The sequence below is a fragment of the Aquarana catesbeiana genome, linkage group LG03, assembly GCF_042186555.1.
Source record: "Aquarana catesbeiana isolate 2022-GZ linkage group LG03, ASM4218655v1, whole genome shotgun sequence".
NCBI lineage: Eukaryota > Metazoa > Chordata > Amphibia > Anura > Ranidae > Aquarana > Aquarana catesbeiana.
The window spans coordinates 585,184,557-585,206,464 of NC_133326.1; the positions used below are offsets into that span (position 1 = coordinate 585,184,557).

At 43.1% G+C, this 21,908-nt stretch overlaps 1 protein-coding gene across 6 annotated transcripts in view; it reads left to right on the forward strand.

The window, feature by feature from the left end:
• The window catches only part of AAK1 (AP2 associated kinase 1), a 214,619-nt gene that overhangs the window by 155,436 nt on the left and 37,275 nt on the right, over window positions 1–21,908 (forward strand). Inside the window, exons 15-19 of one of the 6 annotated variants that reach the window (XM_073622016.1) lie at window positions 1,850–1,966; window positions 5,352–5,450; window positions 11,108–11,209; window positions 15,551–15,652; window positions 18,634–18,744. In XM_073622016.1, the coding sequence (XP_073478117.1) occupies window positions 1,850–1,966; window positions 5,352–5,450; window positions 11,108–11,209; window positions 15,551–15,652; window positions 18,634–18,744 (531 nt within the window). The remainder of the gene's footprint in view (window positions 1–1,849; window positions 1,967–5,351; window positions 5,451–11,107; window positions 11,210–15,550; window positions 15,653–18,633; window positions 18,745–21,908) is intronic. The other 5 variants (XM_073622010.1, XM_073622013.1, XM_073622011.1 and 2 more) reach the window with 5 other exon arrangements.

A 21,908-nucleotide genomic window follows, 5' to 3' on the forward strand; every position in this document is an offset into this window, starting at 1 on the left:
CCAACTATTCAACTTGTGACATCCAACATTGTGATTACAGCAGCAGGAAAAGGAGTTTATGTCACACTAGGATTTTTTTGATTGGACAAAGCACAATTTGGACAATCTTAAAGACGGAGCAAAATCATATCCTGTTCATTCAAGTCGGATGGATGTAGGACCGATGTCGCAGGGCAAAGTCGGGTCGACAGTCGTATAACAGTCGTGTCGTAGCAGTGTGAACCCAGCCTAAATGGGATGTACATTGTTACCATCAACGTCCTATCAGCCTGCCCATGCAGACAAAGTAACAGTATCCCTGCAAAGGGCATCTCTTAACATCCTTTAACTTGCCTTTCCTGTGCTCCCTAGCAACCCCTTCTTTGCAGTCAGTTGCAAAATTTGCTGCATTGGCACCCTTGGGGGGGGTGGGGGGAAGGGGGGGGCAGGATAAGGGGGTGTCACAGATGTCAGTGCCCTGGCCATGTGATGGTCACATTCTATACCATACCCATAAGTGCAGGGTGTTCATAGGGATCATAAGGATCAAACATGGGCAAAGTGATGGTGTCTCTCTAAAGCATTTTTACTGCTTCTTAAAGTGATTGTAAAGTCTCGTTTGTTATTTTTATAGAAAAAAACAAAACAAAAAACATGTTATACTTACCTGCTCTGTTACAGTGAAGTTGCACAGAGCAGCCCAGATCCTCCTCTTCTCTGTGCCGCCTCTTCTCTCCTGACCCCGCCCTCCTGTTGAGTGCCCCCACAGCAAGCAACTTGCTACAGGGGGAACACAAGCCGAGCTGCAGCTCCCTGTGTCCATTCAGACAAAAAGATGCGGTTTGGCCCGCCCTTTTCTTTCTCCTGATTGGCTGAGTTTGATTGACAGCAGCGAGAGCCAATGGCGCCGCTGCTCTGTCTCAGCCAATCAAGAGGGAGGGTGCCGGACGGCCAAGACACTCATGGACATCGCTGGACAGAGATAGGGCTCTGGTATTAGGGCGGCCGCTGCACACAGAAGGCTTTTTATGGTAATGCATTAAGATAAAAAAAAACTTAACTTTACAACCCCTTTTAAGAATATGTCCATAGCTTGACCACTGCTTCCAGGTGTGAGACGAGACCTTCCTGTCTCGCACCTGGAATAAAATAGTCAGGCTGCGGGGTGCTCAGCCATTCATAGGCAGCTTTGTATTTTCTCAATGAATGCAAAGCTTCCTCTGATTGGCTGAGTCAGAGAGGCAGGTTGATGATGTCATGATCTCTGACTCTGCCAATCATAGGAAACACAGTGCTGTATAATGTATGCAGCTGAGGTTGCGTACAGTCTATACAGTATTCCCAGTGGGTGCATATGTTGGTGTAGGACTGTAGGTACTAGTTCCAAGCTGGTCCAAATTAACTATTTAAAGTGAAAGTAAAGCTGGAGATCCGCTTTAAACTAAAAGTGCACTCTTAGTGTGTTTGTCATTTATCAAAACAGTGTTTGTCTATTAAAACACTCAGATGAAAACGCTGTAAATCCTTAAGAAACAGATTTATATGCATATGCAAGTAATTTTTACAATTGGGCATGAAAGGGTTGTAGTAGTGAGTGTTTTTCTAGAATATTAACATCCAGGCAGGAATATGGCAGTGTCTTCTCCCTCAGTACTATGTTTATTTCTGATATCTCATTAGCACCCGACAATATGTCTAGCATTGATATTGAGGACTATATTATACAAATCAGTTTGTAATTTATGTTTATTGTCCCTTTCGGGAAATGGAACATCTTGTAAGGCTTTTTGAGGCTTTGGTGCCTCTCTAACGCATTGTTATTGAGATCTTCTGGTGCCGTGTCTCTCATTTCCCGCTGTCTTCTTCTCAGGTAAACCACCAGAGCAACTGAGCAGTTCAGCGGAGGACCTCCTGTCAGGCTTTCCAGCCCCCCCTGCTGTGTCTCAAGCGGATACCTTTGGCCCTTCTCTTTTTTCCAGTGGAACAGGTGATAAATGAATCTCCACTTATAAGTGGAGATGTATACATTTTACTAGATGTATGACTCTTTTTATCAATCTGGCTTTTTAATCTCCTTTGTACCCTGCAGCTGATTTTATTGGGAACCCGTCACAATAAAAATACTGGAGCTGCCATTGCTGGGATCATCACAAGATCATCCAGATGTCTTGTGGTTGCTGTTCGGCAGTTTTCAGATCTCATACACTCGCTATCATTTTCTGAGTGTGTTAGGTCAGGCAGTGCCGCTCAGTCTTCTTATTGCCACTAATTCTCTTGACACTCCAGCTGAAGTCTAATGCTCAGAAAAAAATTAGAGTTAAATAGAGGTAAATGCAAGGCTTCCATAGGTCGGCTTGCAAAATCAGAAAGAAAAGACCACTCAGATACCTGCATAAACCTAGTTGTGACTGGTTCTCTTATTTTTTCTTAAGGTTTTAATCAAAGTATATTAAGAGGAACCTGTCAACAAACATGTCTCAGAAAGTCTGTTCTCCAATGAAAATGACTACGTTTTGACTTTAGTTCCAGGTCCATGATGTCACTAGCTGTGAAGCATTTGGGGCTTCATTGTGCTGTTACTAGTATCCAGCCTAAAGTGAGCCTAAATGGTGACACTTCACCACCTTTCCCCCAACACAATCGAACACTGCTTTTACCTACCTTTGTTTTACTCCCCCACCTTTCTATTTACGCACAGGAGTCTAAAGAGGAAGCCCTGTTTAAGCTCCAATGTGTTGTGATTTTAGCTTACCCAGGGCTAAAGACTCTTCTCCTGCTCCCATGTGAGACACCCAGTGCTGCTTTTATGGGAGGAAGGGAACTGTATGAATGCCATACCTGAAAGTACTATGTATTTCGATTTTTTGTAGGCAAACAGAGGCATTGGAATGAAGAGAAAGTAAATGTACATGGGGGGGGGTGAGGATTCTTTAAAGTGACACAATATACTTACCATTGTATAAACTATTATATACCGTATTTATCGGCGTATAACACACACTTTTTCCCCCTGAAAATAGGGGGAAAATCGCGGGTGCGTGTTATACGCCGACAGCGTACCTCGGAGGGGGACGAGTGCCGCCGGAATTCACTGAGCCATCATCTGCTCTCCACTCGGCTCTCACGTCACACACACAGTCCCGCCTCCGCCAACGGCATTGGACCAGTGTTCTGTCTATCACAGGAGCTGGTCCAATGCCGATGGCGGGACTGTGTATGTGACTGCCGACTGAGAGCCAAGTAAACAGATGACGGCTCGGTGATTTCCTGCGAGAGATGAGAGCTGGTGAGCTGCATTGATGGCACAGATCAGGCTGCAGATGGGCACAGGTCAGGCTGCAGATGGGCGCCGGTCAGGCTGCACTGCAGCTGCAGATGGGCACAGGTCAGGCTGCACTGCAGCTTGCAGATGGGCACAGGTCAGGCTGCACTGCAGCTTGCAGATGGGCACAGGTCAGGCTGCACTGCAGCTTGCAGCTGGGCACAGGTCAGGCTGCACTGCAGCTTGCAGCTGGGCACAGGTCAGGCTGCACTGCAGCTGGGCACAGGTCAGGCTGCACTGCAGCTGGGCACAGGTCAGGCTGCACTGCAGCTGGGCACAGGTCAGGCTGCACTGCAGCTGCAGCTGGGCACAGGTCAGGCTGCACTGCAGCTGCAGCTGGGCACAGGTCAGGCTGCACTGCAGCTGCAGATGGGCACAGGTCAGGCTGCACTGCAGCTGCAGATGGGCACAGGTCAGGCTGCACTGCAGCTGCAGATGGGCACAGGTCAGGCTGCACTGCAGCTGCAGATGGGCACAGGTCAGGCTGCACTGCAGCTGCAGATGGGCACAGGTCAGGCTGCACTGCAGCTGCAGATGGGCACAGGTCAGGCTGCACTGCAGCTGCAGATGGGCACAGGTCAGGCTGCACTGCAGATGGGCACAGGTCAGGCTGCACCTGCAGATGGGCACAGGTCAGGCTGACCTGTGCCCATCTGCAGGCACAGGTCAGGCTGCACCTGCAGATGGGCACAGGTCAGGCTGCACCTGCAGATGGGCACAGGTCAGGCTGCACCTGCAGATGGGCACAGGTCAGGCTGCACCTGCAGATGGGCACAGGTCAGGCTGCACCTGCAGATGGGCACAGGTCGGGCTGCACCTGCAGATGGGCACAGGTCGGGCTGCAGCTGCAGCTGGGCACAGGTCGGGCTGCAGCTGCAGCTGGGCACAGGTCGGGCTGCAGCTGCAGCTGGGCACAGGTCGGGCTGCAGCTGCAGCTGGGCACAGGTCGGGCTGCAGCTGCAGCTGGGCACAGGTCGGGCTGCAGCTGGGCACAGGTCGGGCTGCAGCTGGGCACAGGTCGGGCTGCACCTGCAGCTGGGCACAGGTCGGGCTGCACCTGCAGCTGGGCACAGGTCGGGCTGCACCTGCAGCTGGGCACAGGTCGGGCTGCACCTGCAGCTGGGCACAGGTCGGGCTGCACCTGCAGCTGGGCACAGGTCGGGCTGCACCTGCAGCTGGGCACAGGTCGGGCTGCACCTGCAGCTGGGCACTGACCATTATTTTGCTTCAAAGTGGTTTATTTTTTTAAAAAAGTACGGTAATTACCATTTCAGCAGCTTGTTGTTGAAAAGCCACTGCTTCGGTCCTCCCCAGCTACTGCAGGTATTTCATGCTTTTAGGTGTGTAAAATGCATGCTACCTTGCTGCACGATGTGGTTTCTCCTGCCAGCTTGCGTGTCACTACACAAAACCACAGTGGGCAGTGGGGGTAGCAGGTATTTGACTCGTTCAAAATGTTAGATACCTGCAGCGACCTGGGAGCAGAGAAGTGACTGCTTTTCAACACATGGACCTCTGGAAAAGTAAGTATCTTGCCTCTTCAATTACAGGCTACCTTGTGGGTAGAAGTGACCCTATGGAAATTTTATAGGCAAGGCACAGATATATTTTTAAGAGTTGTAAGATGCAGTGTAATTCTGAGACATGTTTGCTCACTGGTGACAAATTCCTTTTGAAAAAAAAAACATGATTCGACTTCTTTAAAGAGAATGATAATCTAGGCTCTAGACAGTGCTGAAGAAGATGATTATGTGTAGAAATAAGCAAGAAGCATAATTATTGGAATGTAATGCCCGCAACTTACAACTGAATCCTTAATTGGACTTATACTAACTATAAAAATGCCACTTTTGGTTATTTCTTAAAGTCTGGAGTGCTGTAAGAAGCAGCCCACTGTGCCAATTAATTAAGTCTCTGCATGATGCCTGCACATTAAATGGTAATGGGGACCTTTGGAGGATCTGTATGCGTCTGCCACTTCTCAACTATCTGTCTCACTTGTCTTTCTCTTTTCTGTTTTTCTACTCTGCTTCTTCCTTGTGTTGCCCAGCTGCGGATAAACCTGCAGACGTGCAGGGTCAGGATCCCAGCCCTCCATTGCACAAAACGCCTGATCCATTCTTACCTCTCCCTCTGTCTGATGCTCCAGGTAAAACACAGCGATGAGGAACCCATCACAAAAGCAGGATTCCTGATACTGCTCGTAACGATTTGTTTACTTCGCTCATACTTTCCCATGGTGTCTCTATAATGTTAGATGCACTGCCATAAATCCTACTTTTCATTTTTAATCTGGAATGTTTTGATTTTATTTGAAATCGCATTCAGTAGGTCAAGAGAGCCTCATGATGGCATAGGAGGTAATCTGTGAAAACTTAAAGGATAAGTTCACTTTTTGCAAAAAAATAAAAAATAAATAATGGCCATTTTTTTGCAGGTAAAAAATAGTGCATTTTATTATTTTTTTGGAGCCTGTAAAGCATTACATGCAGGTCTCCAGCAGATCTGCCAGTGTATCCGCTTACCCATATGGCCCATATGGGTAAATAGATACAATCTGACAGGAAGCATAAGTGAACTACCCACAGGGCTCTACAGCGCCACGGTAGTTCATTGAAAACTGCAAGCTGACAGCTGCAAAGGCTGGCAGACCTTGTCATTTTCCATGCCCTGAGCCCTCTCAAGCACTGACGCAGGCGGGCGAAGCCCTGCTCGGCCGCGTTTTTTTTTTTTTTTTTTAAAATTGAGACAGCAGGTGGGGAGGGAGAAGAACCCCACTAGCTGTCACATCGGGGAGGTGCGGGGGCCGGTCCATTCATAACATGAACCCGAATAAGGGTGTAACATGTTACGAAAAGTGAACTTATCCTTTAACAAAAGAACCTCCCCATTCAGATTTCAACTATTGCATCTGACATAGAAGTGAAATGGGGGTTCTGTGGGTGACCGCTGACGTTTTCTTTGATTTATTCAAAACCGTCCCCGTAGTATTCAGTTTATTGTATATACAACACAAAAGTGACACTGCGGCAGATGAATAAACTATTGTGCATATTTGTGTTTCTGTGACACCTGCCACCCCTATAGAGGTAAAAGTGGCGTGACCTATGAAAAGGGCAGTTTATTTTTTTTTTATTTATTTTTTTTAAATGTTAATGTAAATTTAAAATTTGTGCTGATATGACTTGTGACAGCTCTGTGTAGTGGAACTTTTTGCATTCGATTATTGGCTGCGGCTATAGCTGCCAGCAGTAATTGTATTCTGCCGGCAGGGAAGGCTCCCTGTCAGCACAACACAATAGTTCTGCGGGAGGGATTAGAACTATGTATGAGCAGGCTGATTGTACCCAGTCATTCCATCGGTCAACTTCGATACAACCAGCATGTTGCATTTTTAGGATGCAGTTATTGCCAGAAACTATAGCTGTTAGCAATAATCAGTGTTCTCCTTGCAGGGACAATTCTCTGTGCCTTTTCCCGCTAGGAGAACACAATAGCTCCACGGGAGGGATTCCCCCGTCAACTCTGACGGTCTTGATGGGGGAATTGAGCGATTTTCTTTCTTGCAATATGTGGTTGTAGGAAAGAAAATTGCATCATCTATGGCCTGCTTAAGGGACAACCTGATGGCTTATAAATGAAGTGGATTGTTTAGATGTGTCCTTGATTAACATAGCTATTGGTAAATCGAATGGCGTTTGTACAAATCTTATATAATCAGATGGCCAGCTTTAGGGTTTATTCAGACCTTTCTGCTGCATTACCAGATACATGATAACCAGTGGCAGCTGGTGGTATATTTTTATTTTTTGGGAGGGGGGGCAACAAACAATGAACCCAAAGCCCTCCTTCCCGGGTCACCCAGGGCACTGTGCCCCCAACCCACTCTTTTTTTGAAGCCTATTAGAGCTTCTGACTCTAATCACATGCTTAAAAAAAAAAAACCCCATTGGAATCCATGCACCCGACACCCCGCAAGTGGATAAGGGGGCCGGACGCAGTGATAGGGGGGGACCCTGCTTTACTGGCCACCACTGGTGATAACATGCATTTTGATAAGGGATCCCATTCAATTTGCAGGTTTAATGCACTCAGTGTTTTGTTTTTTTTTTTGTTTTTTTTTTTTTTCTCAATTGCAGAGCACCACAACACATTGATCATTCACATGTGTGCGTTGTGGTGCACTGATTAGGTGAATTGACATATCATTCAAAATGAATGCTATCCTGCACTGTGGTAATGCATGTAAAAAAACACACCTTTTGCCACAGTGAACATTTCTGAAACTGGCTTTGAGGTATTTGTACGTTAATGAGTCACCTGCTTGAGATATTCTAGTTAAAGTAACTATATACTTTGGAAATGATTGTTTTCCTAATGGTAGAAGGTCAGGTTGTTGTACTTTGTTATATACTTGGAAACCATTTTTTTCCTATGTGTCCCATTCCAACTGCAACACAGCCCAGGGCTGCGATAAAATGCAGACATGCATCACACAGCAATGTATAGCAACACAGCACATCCTACTGCTGTATTTTGCTGTAAATGAAGTGTACATTTTGTATTTTTCAAATAAAATTCGTACAAAGCAAAAAAAAAAAAGGGGGAGCCGTATGATGTGCTGAATTGCACATCAAACTGCCCCCTTCCTCAGCGGGCAACGAAGAGCTGTCACAGCGGTAAAGCGCTCTGGCAGCTCTTAGTTGTGTGTGAATTCAGTCTAAGTCACAATACTAACCATGCAATGTAGAGATCTATCCAAAGGTTTCCTAAACATTTAATTGGTTTTTCAGATGTAACCAGTAAACACCCCCGCTTACCATTCTAGTTTGTCAATGAAGACTGATTGTCCATTTGTCTAATTATGGTCAGGCTTTGGAGTGGTTATTCAAGGCAATCCTAGTCTATCCTGGTCTAGGCATCCTAATATGAAGGGATTCATTTGGCCTGCTTTTTCTTGTCCTAACATGGTTTACATTGTTTTGATGAACATCCATTTATATATTTTAGCTCTTGTAGCGTGCCGTTATATCTGCATGAGCAGGCTGTGATTTCAGATTTCTTCTGCAGGCACACTTTAGATCAGACCTGACATTGCAGAACTATTCAGGGATAAAAGATCAGCTGGCAACAAAGAAGGGCTTCTATGTATAGTGACTAAGCCTAAGCTGGGCCATGCATGGATCATTTGGCCAGTTGAGTAGGGACCAGCCACATCCATGTATGAGCTAGCTGGTTTTACAACTTGTGTACAACCACCCTGTCAGGTTTTTCCTAAAAATCAGTGCCACCGGCTATAGCTGGCAACACTGATCATTGTATTCTGTTGGCAGGGACAATAGCTCAGCAAGAGTGATTCCCCCATCCGTTGGTTGAACGAAAAATAATCGTGTATGGGCCTACATTACTCCACATCTAAACCATGCTGCAGGTGTAATTGTGCATTATATTGATAATGGCTTTCGTACTGAACCTAGATTTGTATGTGGCAGGTGGAATTTGACACGTAAGAGCCGGTTCACACGGGGGCGACTTGTCAGGCGACCTAGCCGCCTGACAAGTCGCCTCCCGTTCTGTACAATGAAGTCGTGCCGCTTCTAGTGTGAACCGGCTCTAACTGTTAGCAACTTCTATGCAAATATTTTTAAAGCCCAGTTGAAGTAATAGAAATCGATATGCATTAAAATACACTTTAAACTAACAACTGACACTTTCCTGTAGCAGTTGTGGAGGGTATCTAAAAATAACTGTGCTGTGTCCGATAGACACCAGAGTTGAACCCAGTGCATGCTGTAATGGAACGCCCTCTACTCTGCAATACATGTCTGTGTGATGACCCTTGTACTGATGGTTGTGACTGTTACTCAGCTCTGTCAGCATAGGGCACTGCAGTGAGGGCTGGAAGCAGCATTTTTAATGAGCGTAACATAGCAATAAACATCTCCTATATAAGGCATACATTACAGAAATCAATACAGCAATAAAATTGACATTTTTAAAGGTATTTTATAGCAAAACGCCTTCACAAAGCAGAAAATGTGAAACTACAGGACTATAAAGACATAAGAAGGTGCGAAACGTCGGTTGTGCTTTAATTGGTTTTCATAAGCCAGAATCTGCTGATCTCCGCATGTAGTCACAGAGTGTCTCATTTATCAAAGTGTCAAAAGCAATAACTACCTGAGCTGTCATATATCATCCAATCAACTTCAAACCTACCTTGGAAAATAGATGAAAAGTTTCAGTCATACTCATACTCATTTTTCAATAATGACTCTTCTTACTATTCTAGATAATTAATGCTCGTTGGTTTGTATTGTTTGAAGTGTTTGAAATCTAAAACTGTCTGGGCCTAATTTAAAAACTTTGTGTAATTTCTTATAGTAACCAATCAGATTAAAGCGGTATTAAACCCAAAACCTAAAATGTAATATATTGCAGCTTACCAATCATTAGATATGGTGGCTGAATTTGTTTTTTGTTTTTTTGTTTTGTTTTTTAAATGATAACTTTTCAGAAAAATAATAAATGCACATCTTTTTGCAGGTAAAAAAACGTTTTTTTAATTTTTTTATTGGAAGCCTGTATGTATTACACCCGTGGGTGCAATGCAAGGCTCATGCAGACTGTCTTTGTAAGCTGTCTGCTCGTACCCTGTACAGACAGGTAGTTATACAATGACAGGAAGTATAAATAAACTTCCCAGAGGGCTCAACAGCACCCTGGTAGTTCATTGAGAACTACAAGCCGACACAGCTTGTAGTTTCCCATTCACAAAACTCTGTGAATGAATGATGGGGCAGGGTGGGGGAGAAGATCCCCGGCCTGTTATGCCATCAGGGACTCAGGGGGGAACAGCTGCAGCAGTAACTTCTTACGTGTTACACCCTGAATACAGACGTAATGTTATAAAAGGTGAACTTGTCCTTTAAGGCTTTTTCCCAGTGTTTTCTGGTGATCTGGCAAGTAAGACACCTCCTGTATTAGAGGGCCACCGCTTTTTAAGAAGGAGCACCTTTGGACAGCAGCATTGTCAGTCTGGGGGATGGGAGTGTTGGATGTACTAGCAGATTTAGATACACTAACAAATTGAAGCCAAGCTCCAGTGAACACTTTATAGGTAGTTACAACAAAAAGTTTTTTGTTCCTTTTGGGATCAGTGTAAGCACCCCTGTTAGTAGTAAATAGTTTGCCTCAACACACTATCTGCTACATCTGCAGGACAGCTTGTTCTGTTGAAAACCGACAGACTTGCTGGATCACCAAGTGAAAATTAAAGAGCCTGAAAAAAAACTACTGCAGCCATCACATATATGGGTTTGTATGCTACAATATAATATTCACTTTTGGGTTTATTACTACTTTAAGGGCTCATTCACACCATTGCGGTGCATTAACACACGCAACTAAATCTTATCAAAATAGGTGTATGTAACATTTTTGGCAGCACACCACAACATCCTTTGGAAAGGTACTTTGGGGTGCCTTTCAGTATAAATGGCCCCCCATTGTGCTAACGTGCTTTTCAGTAATGTTTACTTTACTTTGCTCCAGCGCAGTACTGTGAATGGATCCTTAAACTTGCTATGGATTACGATTGCTGAACATAACTGAGTTCTCTAGATCAGTACAGAAAATGTATGTAACATACAATTTGATAAATGGCACTCAGTGCACTATTACCTGGCTATCTATAAAATCCCTTTTTTGCCTCTTTAAATGCGTGTTATCTCCTAAGCTTTGCTGCCTACTTATAAATGTTCTTTTGTATCCTCTTTTTTTTTTTTTTTTTTTTGCCTGACCCAGAGAAATTGATTGAGGGTCTAAAATCTCCAGAGCCCCAGCTTCTGCTTCCTCACCTTGTACAGCTGGCAGATCCCTTTGGGAGCACCTCCGAGGCTGTGAATGGTAAATACTGAGAAATGGGCATCTTAGTCTAGACAGTTCATAATTAATATTAAAGTGTGCCTCCTTACCATGGACAACAGAAAACCTTTTGTTCACTTGACCAACCTAAAACTTTGACTAAGCTTAAGCCAGAAGACATATTTGCTATTAATGAGAACCTTTCGGGTCTCTAAATGCTTAAAGTTGTCAGGTCCCTGCTAAAGAGAAAAGTGTATGCTCACATCTGATATCCCATTTCTCATACTTCTCTGTTTCAGACTTGCAGCCTCACAAAACCTCTTTGGCATTCAACTCTTGGGAATGTCAGCTGCCTGTGTTCCCTTACACACGCTGGTACCTCCCTTTTGACCAGTGGCGTAACTGGAACCTTCAGGGCCCCGATGCAAGAAATCGTGAAGGGCCCCCCTGACCCCCAGCCAGAAACCCTCCCTCTGAGCCTGACGGCAGAATGCCAGGGTCCGGCCTCAAGTGCATCCTTTGTATCCCTAGTAGTTCCACCACTCCTGTCAGTAGTATTTTTATTTTTGCTATTTTATTCTTTTTACCTTACCTGTACAGAGCTTACCGATCATGCACAAACTGAAGCAGTTTACTATACCTCAGTTATGAATGGACAGTCAATCGGTGATCGGTACGCATACTGACTCTCCCTTCAGAGAAGGAAGTGGCTGGCCAATGACACATTTACTGACCCCTTTCCCACTCTTCATGCTGACACATTCCCTGCAGCAGCCGGCAGGATGGGGGAACCCAGCAGGGTGGTGTGGGGGAGGAAGGCTGAAAAGAGAACAGGGGTACTGGAGAGGACAAAGGGGGCAGCAGAAGGAAACTGGATGGGAGGAACAGCAGGGGTGGCTGCATATAGAGGAATCAATCTCAATTTTCCTCCTGAATGCCCACTTCTCCTCCTTCCACCCACAGCCACTCGGTAGCTGCAGGAGGAAAATGGAGAGATCGATTCCTCTATATGCAGCCGCCCCCACCACTCCTCATATCCTGGTATACAAGGAGGCTGCGTTGGGCCCTGTGGCATTATGAGGCCGGGGTCAAAATAGCATCCCCTGTATTTATACCCCTGCTTTGATCCCTACCTCAATGTAGGACTCTGCAGTGACGTTTAGGGTTGATGGAAGCACTCTGCAGTGATGTATAGAGCCGATGGCAGGAACCAGGGTGTGATGGGGGACTCTCCTGGAAGTGTTGAACCCTAAAGAGGTTTTTCGAGATGGCAGCTCTGGAATATAGGTTAGGATAGGTGAGAGAGACGTGCCGCTGGAGCGATGTGTATATGCTGTTTCTTCTACTGCAGGGAACATGCTAACTTAAAACACTTGGAGACCTTTCAGGGTCCCTTTTAATGTATCTCAACTCTATCCAAAAACAGAAATATGTAGGCTCTCATTGCATACCAGCTTCTAAAACTGCTAGTTGCCTGCCTTTCATGCTGTTTCTGTGGCCTCATTTTTTTTTTTCAAGTCTGTGGTCTCCAAACTGTGGCTTGAGGGCCGGTTGTGGCCCTTTGCTTGCCTTTGTCTGGTCCTTGAGACACTATTCCTTCTATTGACGCCAATGAAAAGACGTCATTCCTTTCACTAACACCATTTCTTCCACTGACACCAACAATAGGACATAATTCCTCCCACTGACACCAACAATGGTGCACTGGTCCTGCCACTAATACCAATGATGGGGCACTATTCCTCCTTCTACCGACCACATTTTTTTAAATCCCACTGACCACCAAGCATGAGACATTGTGGACTCCCATTTGATGCTGGGGAATTTTCCACTCTCATTAGCCACTGTCCGGTCTCCCTAAAGTCTGAAAAGCAGTAAACTGCCCTTTTGTTTAAGAAGTTTGGAGACCCCTGCTTTAAGTCATTGACTTGGAACAAGAATATAGTTCAGTAGGTCTGGCTTCACTGTGACTGTGCCTGATGAATTCTTGTTTTGACAGCCAGGCAACTTGGACATTAAGCTATTAAAAATGTTTATGGCGTAATCATACTTATGCATTGATGTCAAATGCACGTTTTTACCATGCGTTAACTCAACTCACAGCACACAAAGTACTATGGCATGTTGCATTGCGCTTCTATTCATTTTCAATGGCGCCCAATGCACCAATATAGTAGCGGACAACACATTCACATTACGGGGCAACATAATGCACATTGCATGCATTGTGGTGTACTGCATTTAAGGAAAAATTTAATTCTGTTTCTTGTAGTGCATTGGCAGCCCTGTACATTAGTGTGTGACGTAATGCATTTTAACGCAATGTTAAGATGCCAAAGGGCCCTCAAAGCTATTTATGTAAAAATGCATATATACAGACCATTCTGTCCTAACTCCTATGTAGGCAAAAGAGTGTAGCCGATTGACAGTTGGTAGTATTTCCTATAGGATTACTGGTCCGGATAGTAAGCTGTGTGTTTGAAAATCTTTCCTCTTACCACCCTGAGGGCCAATTCACACTGTGCGGTGATAGACTTTCTACTGCATGGTAAAACACCTGTCACTGCATGGACACACAGGAAATTGTTTTCCGTGTGTCCCATTCAAACTGCCATGCTGCCTAGTGCCGCGATAAAATGCAGACATGCTACATTTTATCGTACCGCACTGGCCAGAAATGCACTGCAGTGTCAGGCAGCACGCTCATTCAAAAAAAAAAAAAAATGGGGAGCAGTATGATGCAATGATTCATGGACCACACTACCCCCTAGTGCAGCCGGCAACACGGAGCGGTAACCCGCTCCTGACACTCTGCGTTGCAGTGTGAATTGGCCCTAAATAGAAAAATATAATAATTTGCTTTCATATAATCTGAAACATTTAAAACTTCATCTATAAATGTTATTAAAACCTTTTACATTAGCCAGCTTGTAATGTATGTTCCATAGCCTTTTAAAGCTACGGTGGAAATTTTAGAAGCCTGGATGGCGTTTTATTGCTGAGATTTCCTATAGAATTAAAAAGTGGTCCTTGGAGAGCAGGATCACATCTACAAAATAATTTAATTTTAAATTAGGACAGGGTCATCCAACCTGCAGCCCGCAGGCCAAATGTGGCCCAATACGGCTATGAATGCGGCCCAACACAAAATCGTAAACTTACCTAAAAATGTTAAAATGTATTTACACCGCATGAACACATATGGCCAAAGAAAAAATTTACAGTGTATCTTTACTGGACTTTTATCAGTTTTATCCTTCCAAAGAAAAATCTCCCACTCTTCACAATCACCCCTTACTCATGTCATCAGTTTTCGGTAGCACCTATATTTGTAAGCAATTATTTTCAAGGATCAAGCACACAAAGGGAAAAATTAGAACCAAAATATCTGATGAGCACTTTGAGAATTCATTGAAAATTTGCTACTACATCCATCGAACCAGATATTGATGTGTTGGTTTATCAAAATCAGTGTCGCATATCGCACTAGCTTTATGTTGCTCTATATTACTTTTATAATAAAAAATATTACAAAAAATTACATTTTTATTAGTCTGGTCCATTATCTAGATCAGTAATCGGTAATTTGCGATCTGCCCTTTTCTGCTCATCGGCTATCCTTATTGTTAGTGTATTTTATGTGTGGCCCAAGACAATTCCTCTTCTTTCAATGTGGCCCAGGAAGGTAAAGAGGTTGGGCACCCCTGCTTTAAGATATAATTATCAAATGTCAAGTAGAGACCGGTCTTCTCTCTCTGTTGTCTTTAAGCTCAGTAAAGTTTTGATATTATAACTTGCAACTGTTGTATGTTTAATTTCCATTTTATATATCACATGGATGTTTGGGTCTCCTAGACAGATAAACTGTACAACCAAACAAATACATTTTAAAACTGAGATGCTGAATATTTACCTCTTTATGACCACAGTCTTTCTGGTTTTATGACTATTTAGAATTCGGATTAAAGAGAAACCTGTCCTAAGAGCTCATTTCCAAGTGACAAGCAGGTAGTGTAAAAGTTAACTAGTAGTAACAAGCTTTATGGTGACTTCAAAGCCCTTGCTAAGTTACACTGGACTTCATTTGGTCCCTTATATAAAAAGAGAAGTGAACAGACTATTCTTAATACATACAGTGCTTTCACATGATGGCCACGTCAGTAAAGAGATTGTGACATGTGTCAGTGATGGAAGGAATGACAGGCAGATGTATTACTGCCTTTTACTCTTTGTAATCTGTCCATCTGTACTATCACTAATTGGTCTGTTGGTCTTTTTTAAACTTCATGTTATTTTCTTGTGTTCTATTTCCCTTCTCTGTCTTTGCCATTTTCTTTCTGCACTACGCTGGTGTTCTGCCGCAATTTTTCTTTGATGTGCCAGGAAAAACTGAACCTGTGGTGGAGAGCCTCATTCCAGGGCTTGAGCCTCCTATGCCCCAGCGCCTCTCATCCCAGGCTGACTCCATTGCTTCAAATCGTACAGGTTGGTGGTGGGCTTCTTAACCATGATTTTTGCTCTCAGCATAGATACTTTGAATGTTCAGCCCCATTAACCAGATGCAAATCATTCAAAATTAGAGAAATGTGAAATTAGACTGGTTGCTTGCCACAGCGAGCCAGGTTATTTCTTCTATTCTTTACAAACACTGTAAAAACACATTATAGTGATTTCTGATTTTAAAAAAATACTTTATATGGGCAAAAGTATGTGAACACCCCTCCCATTTGGTTTAGTTTTGGTTTTTACGGTGGTACTGTTGATGCCATGGCATACAAGGGCATTGTGGACCATTGTGTGTTTCCAACCTTGGGCAACATTCAAAGGTGGGCCTTTTAGGCTTCATAAGTCTGAGTTCACCTTATGAAGCTAGCTTCATAAAGACATGGCCTACACAGAGCCCTGACATCAACTTTTTTCACCAATTGAAAGGAAGGTCTTCTCTTCCAAAATCAGTACCTGGTCGCAAATGCTCCTTTGGGCTGAATAGGTACAAATTCCCAGGCACACTTCAAATCTTGATGAAAGCCTTTCCAGAAGGAAAAGTTGTTACAGCTGTAAAGGAAGGGCAAATGAAAATCCAACTAGTTCATATATGTATGAAGGTCAGTGGTCCACAAACTATTGGACATACAGTGCAACAGCTTAAAGCTGGGCTAATTTTGGGCAAAAGCTTACATTTTCCTAGTTTTTTGTTTTTTGTTACATAAATGACTGCTACTGACGTCTTTGTATTGAATCCTTAGCTCTAGCTCATCCAACAAAGCCATATTTTTAGGCAGGCAGGCTATGGAAATGTTGACTATAATCTTTGAAATGTATAGCAGTCGTACACCGATCAGCCATAACTTTATGACCACCCAGCTAATATTGAGTAGGCTCTCCTTTTGCCACTAAAATATTCCTGACCTTTCCAGGCATGGATGCCACTTGACCTCCGAAGGTATGCTGGTATCTGGCACTAAGCCAACAATAGCAGACCCTTTTAAGTCCTGTAGGTTGCAAGATGGGGCCTCCCATGGATCGGAGTTGGTTTTTCTACTACGTCCCACAGATGCTCAATTGGATTGAGATCTGGGGAATGTGGAGGCCACATCAACGTCCCAAACTCATTTGGGTTGATTTACTAAAGGCAAGTATACTGTGAACTGCAAGTGCACTTGTTCCAGAGCTTAGTAAATTTGGTAAAGCTTCACTTTGCAAAGAATACTCAATCACATGCAAGGAAAATAAAACGCATTTTTACTTGCACATGATTGGATGATAGAAATCAGCAGAGCTTCCTTTTATTTCAGAGCTTCCCCTCAGATCTAGAAAAACTGCACTTGCAGTTCACAGTATATTTGCCTTTAGTAAATCAACCTCCCTGTGTTCCTCAAACAATTCTTAAACCATTGTTTTGCAGTGTGGCAAGGTGCATTATCCTGCTGAAAGAGGCCACTGTCATCTTGGACTACCATTTCTTTGAAGGGGTGTACTTCGTCAGCAACAGAGTTTATGTAGGTGGTACATGTCAAGTAACATCCACATGAATGGCAGAACCCAAGGTTTTCCAGCAGAACATTGCCCAAAGGATCACACTGCCTCTGTCGGCTTACCTTCTTCCCATAGTGCATCTATCTATTCCCCAGGAAAGCACAAAATAAAGGATATGTCACTAGGATCTCCAAAAAGGGTCCAACACTTTATTTGACAATCTCATCACAGCTAAAACGGTGACATTTCTGGGGTTGCGCAGGACCCCTTCATCAGGCAAGTGAGACGTGATGTGAACATCAGTGTCAGACCCTTTTTTGGAGATCCTTGGTGTGCTGTTGACATTGTTGAGACTTTGTTCTGAGCGTTTCCAGCTGGTGGTCGTTACAGCACCTATTTAACCTAGTTCAGCAACGCACACACAACCAGCCATCCACTTGATGTAAAAGAAAACATGATTCATTAGACCAGGCCATCTTCTTTCATTACTCTGTGGTCCAGTTTGGATGCTCAGGTGCCCATTGTAGGTGCTTTTGTTTGTGGACTCAGCATTGGCACCCTGACCAGTCTGTGGCTACACAGCCCTATACACAAAAACAAAAATGCGATACCCTTTTTTTTTTCTGCTTTCAACGCATCAACTTCTTGCTACCCAAGATATCCCACCAACTTTCTGATGCAATTGTAATGAGATAATCAGTGTTGTTCACTTAAATTATCAGTGGTCATAAACGAATGGTTGGTGTATTTCTGACTGAAGCCATTAGTAGACGTCTCAGCTCAAATAATCCTAAAAAAATTAGCCTCTCGTCAATCAGTAGATAGCATGGATTTAATTCTTAACAATGTTGAATATGAATGGTGATAAATGGTACAATCCACCTTAGGTTAAAGAAAACCTGTCTTTAACAGAAAAACATATAAAGTGACTTCCTATGAAAATCTAGTTTCTTTAAGTAACTAGTTTCAATAGTTACTTTGCTGCCATGAAACATGAAGGAAATTGCACTGAAACTGCTGCTCTAATCTGTATTTAGTGTTCTAAGGGCATACAAAAGCCAGAGCAAGGTCCGTTTAGTGAGGAACCCATAAAAGGTTTCCTGCCTTTTTCCATAATTAGCTATTGATTTAATTAGCAGTTTAGTGTGGTGGATATGGATAAGCCAGATCGGCACCCTCTACACTTGGAGTTATTGGTTGACTTTCTTGCCTGGAGAAAGAGATTGGTTATCGTGGGGCAGATGTAAATGTGTCTTATTAGAGAGGTGTTAGAGAGAGAGGTTATCTGAAGCTGCACTTGGCGTTTTAGTGCATAGGTTGCATATACTGTATCTGAGTAGGCAAGGACTAATAGGCATAGCCTTCTATAGCTGACAATGTTCCCTTCTCTGTTTCCTGCACCCAGAGGTTAGTAATTCCATTAACAAAAGCAATATTCTTTTGTACTAACATACTGCTATCTTTTTAATGCTGCACTTTGGGATCTCCAGACTCTCTCACTGGGGAGGACTCTCTTCTTGACTACTCTATTTTATCTAACCCTGCGGCTGACCTTCTTGACGAGTTTGCCCCTGTAACTCTTTCTGCTCCAACATCTGCAGGTAACAATTTAAAATGTATGTGTAAGAAGCCGTCATTTTTCTTACATTTCACTCCACAAGTTGTCTGTGTGTATGATGGTATAGCTGTATGCATTAATCGTGCCGTTTCCATGTCATGCAACCTGTTTAGTGAGTCAAACTCTTGACACACTTGTCAAGCGTGATTTCTATCTGTGAGTTAGTTATGCCAAGACCAGATGACTATTTTTTCAAGAAAATGATTTAATTAGAATGGCATCAAAACTGTGTAGGATCTATAGAATCTGTTGTCCTGGGATCGACCTTTGCAGATGATCAGAAACAATTTTAACGTGCAAACTGTGTTCATCTGCAGCATTAAGTCATGTTTCATGAGGTTATAACCAGGTAGATTACACCTTCAGCTGCAATAGATGGTTGACTGTAGGGTACTGCACTTAATATAACATCTTTAGACTGCCTAATTGAATTATCTGATAGGGGATTTATTTTAAAGGTGAAATCTAGGATTGCAGTTTAATGATTTAGAAACAAGGAAAGTCTAAGGCGGGCCATAGGCACAGAGATTTTCTTTCCTGCAAATAGGAAGTCCCCCATCAACACAGTCCGTGTTGAGGGAGAAATCACTCCCACCAAGGCATTGTGTTCTCCTGCCAGGGGGACGGGGGAACCTGCCAGGGGAACACAATGATTGATAGTGTGCTATAACAGCCAATAGCGATACTCGCATGTAAAATCCAGCAGGCTGATCGGTCAACTTGGGTACATTTAGCCTGCCCACACATGGTTTGAATCTCAGCCGGTTCCTGCTGAACTAGATGAAATTAGAACTTTCTATGGCCAGCCTAAGTACTTTTATGTCTAAATAGTTACAGTATACTGCTTTGAGATGTATTCAGGAGCAGGGTGAAGGCCCCATGTTAAAGGAGGCTTTTCCTTTTAGGTTTCTTTCCTTTTGGTTTCTTTCTTAGTGACCTTGTCTCCAGACTAATCATTTCCATGACATCTTCCCATATGACTATTTGCATATACCTTATTTTATGCTTTATTTACCTTTAAAAATCTCCAACATGAATGTGAGCTGCCATCTTGAATGTGATGTCAGCAGCCGACTTGGAGCTGTTATCCAAATGACACTCTATCATATTCTCCTTCACTCCGACAGCTACGTAAAAGGTTATTTAGGGAGGTGAGGGGAGGGGTAGAGGATCTCAGACAACATAGGGTAAGTAGACACTCCCAGAAGAGCTGAGGGCTATGATGTAGAAGGAGGCAGGGGCTATGCTACTGTTTCGACTCTTCCTGAAGTCAAATTTTCTAGCAAGTTGCTCGTGAGCAAAGAAAAAAGAATTATTAAAAGGAAAATACTGCAAGTCGGCTAACTTTCTTGATATTAAAATTGGGTTTAATTACTTGATTTTTCAATACTTTAGCTGCAGTTTTTTTAAGTTGATGACAGAGTATCTTTAAAGAGAAAGTAAACCTCCTGGCTTTTTTTTTTTTGACCTGCAAAGTAAAGACATAATGTGCTACTATGCATCGCTTACTAGTTTATTATGTGAAACTTACCTGCAAATGAAGCCCTCCACCGATGCGTTGTCACTACTGGAGGCCGCAACCATCTTCACCCATCTTCCTGCCGAGTCTGCGGACTCCGGCGGTGCAACTGGCTAGAGCCACGTGACGTCACTCCTGCGCATGTGCGCGAGAGCTGCCAGTCACATCACTGGCTGCATATACAGGCACGTTTAGGAGATATTTACAGTACCTATAGGTAAGCCTTATTATAGACTTACCTATAGGTACAGTTATTCAAAGGGAGTTTACAACCACTTTAATAAAGCAGCTACAGCTAGAACTTCGGTATTAACCAGGAGACGAAAGAGGCTACTGTGAAGTTTTTGTTTTGTTAATCTATGCTGAAATAGAATGATAGTGTCATTGTGTTGCCTGTACATTAGTGGCATGAAATATCCAATCACTGAATTAACAGAAAAGCTAGATGCCCCTCAGTATTGGTGCATATACAGCAACACCTATTTGATACTAAAATGGCTACTTTTAACAATTGGAGGTGGTAAATGTTCTGTGGATTGCAAAAAGCTACTGTTACTAGCACACACAGGATTCCAGCTCCCTCTGGCCCAGGATTCTAATCCAAATCGTTTTTTTTTTTGTTTTGTTTTTTGTTAAATCTGACAAATTCCTATTCGTTTTAATGCAGAGAAGTCTACATATATTACTAACTTATTTTTAATCAGTGTTTTTCACATGTAGATTTTTTAAACTAATTTGTATAAAAAAAAAACATGTGAAGGACAAAAAGGGGTCAGTTGTCCTCCAGATCTTTATCGGGCCACAGTTTCCTATCTGCTCACTACTGATAATACCAGCTCCATTCTGTAGGTAGATCACCCTGAGATATGATTGTGAATGTCAGGTGAAATGAGGATTTTCCCAGGGTTTTGGTTTATCTGCATCAATGATCTTAGGTCCTTGCGTCTGGATATCCATAGACCCAAACTCTTGGAGCAATTACTGATATACAGTTGCATCTCAAAAAAAATTTAATATCATCAGAGTTAATTAATTTCAGTAATTTAATTCAAAAAGTGAAACTCCTATATTCTGTAGATTCGTTATATACAGAGTGATATATTTCAAGCATTTCTTTTTTTTTTAATTTTGATGATTGTCTTACAGATAGCGAAAACCCAAAATTCAGTATCTCAGAAAATTAGAATATTGTGAAAAGTTCAATATTGTAGACTCATGGTGTCACACTCTAATCAGCTAATTAACTCAAAACAACTTTAAAGGTTTCCTGAGCCCTTAGTTTAAATGGTCTCTCAATCTGGTTCAGTAGGTTACACAATCATGGGAAAGACTGTTGACTTGACAGTTGTCCAGAAGACAGTCATTGACACCCTCTACAAGGAGGGTAATGCCGCGTACACACGAGCGGACTTTTCGCCCGGACTGGTCTGACGGTCCATCCGGCGGACTTCCGACTGACTTTCCTAACGAACGGACTTGCCTACACACGATCACACCAAAGTCCGACAGATTCGTACGTGATGACGTACGACCGGACTAAAATAAGAAAGTTGATAGCCAATAGCTGCCCTAGCGTCGGTTTTAGTCTGTCGGACTAGCATACAGACGAGTGAATTTTTCGACCGGAC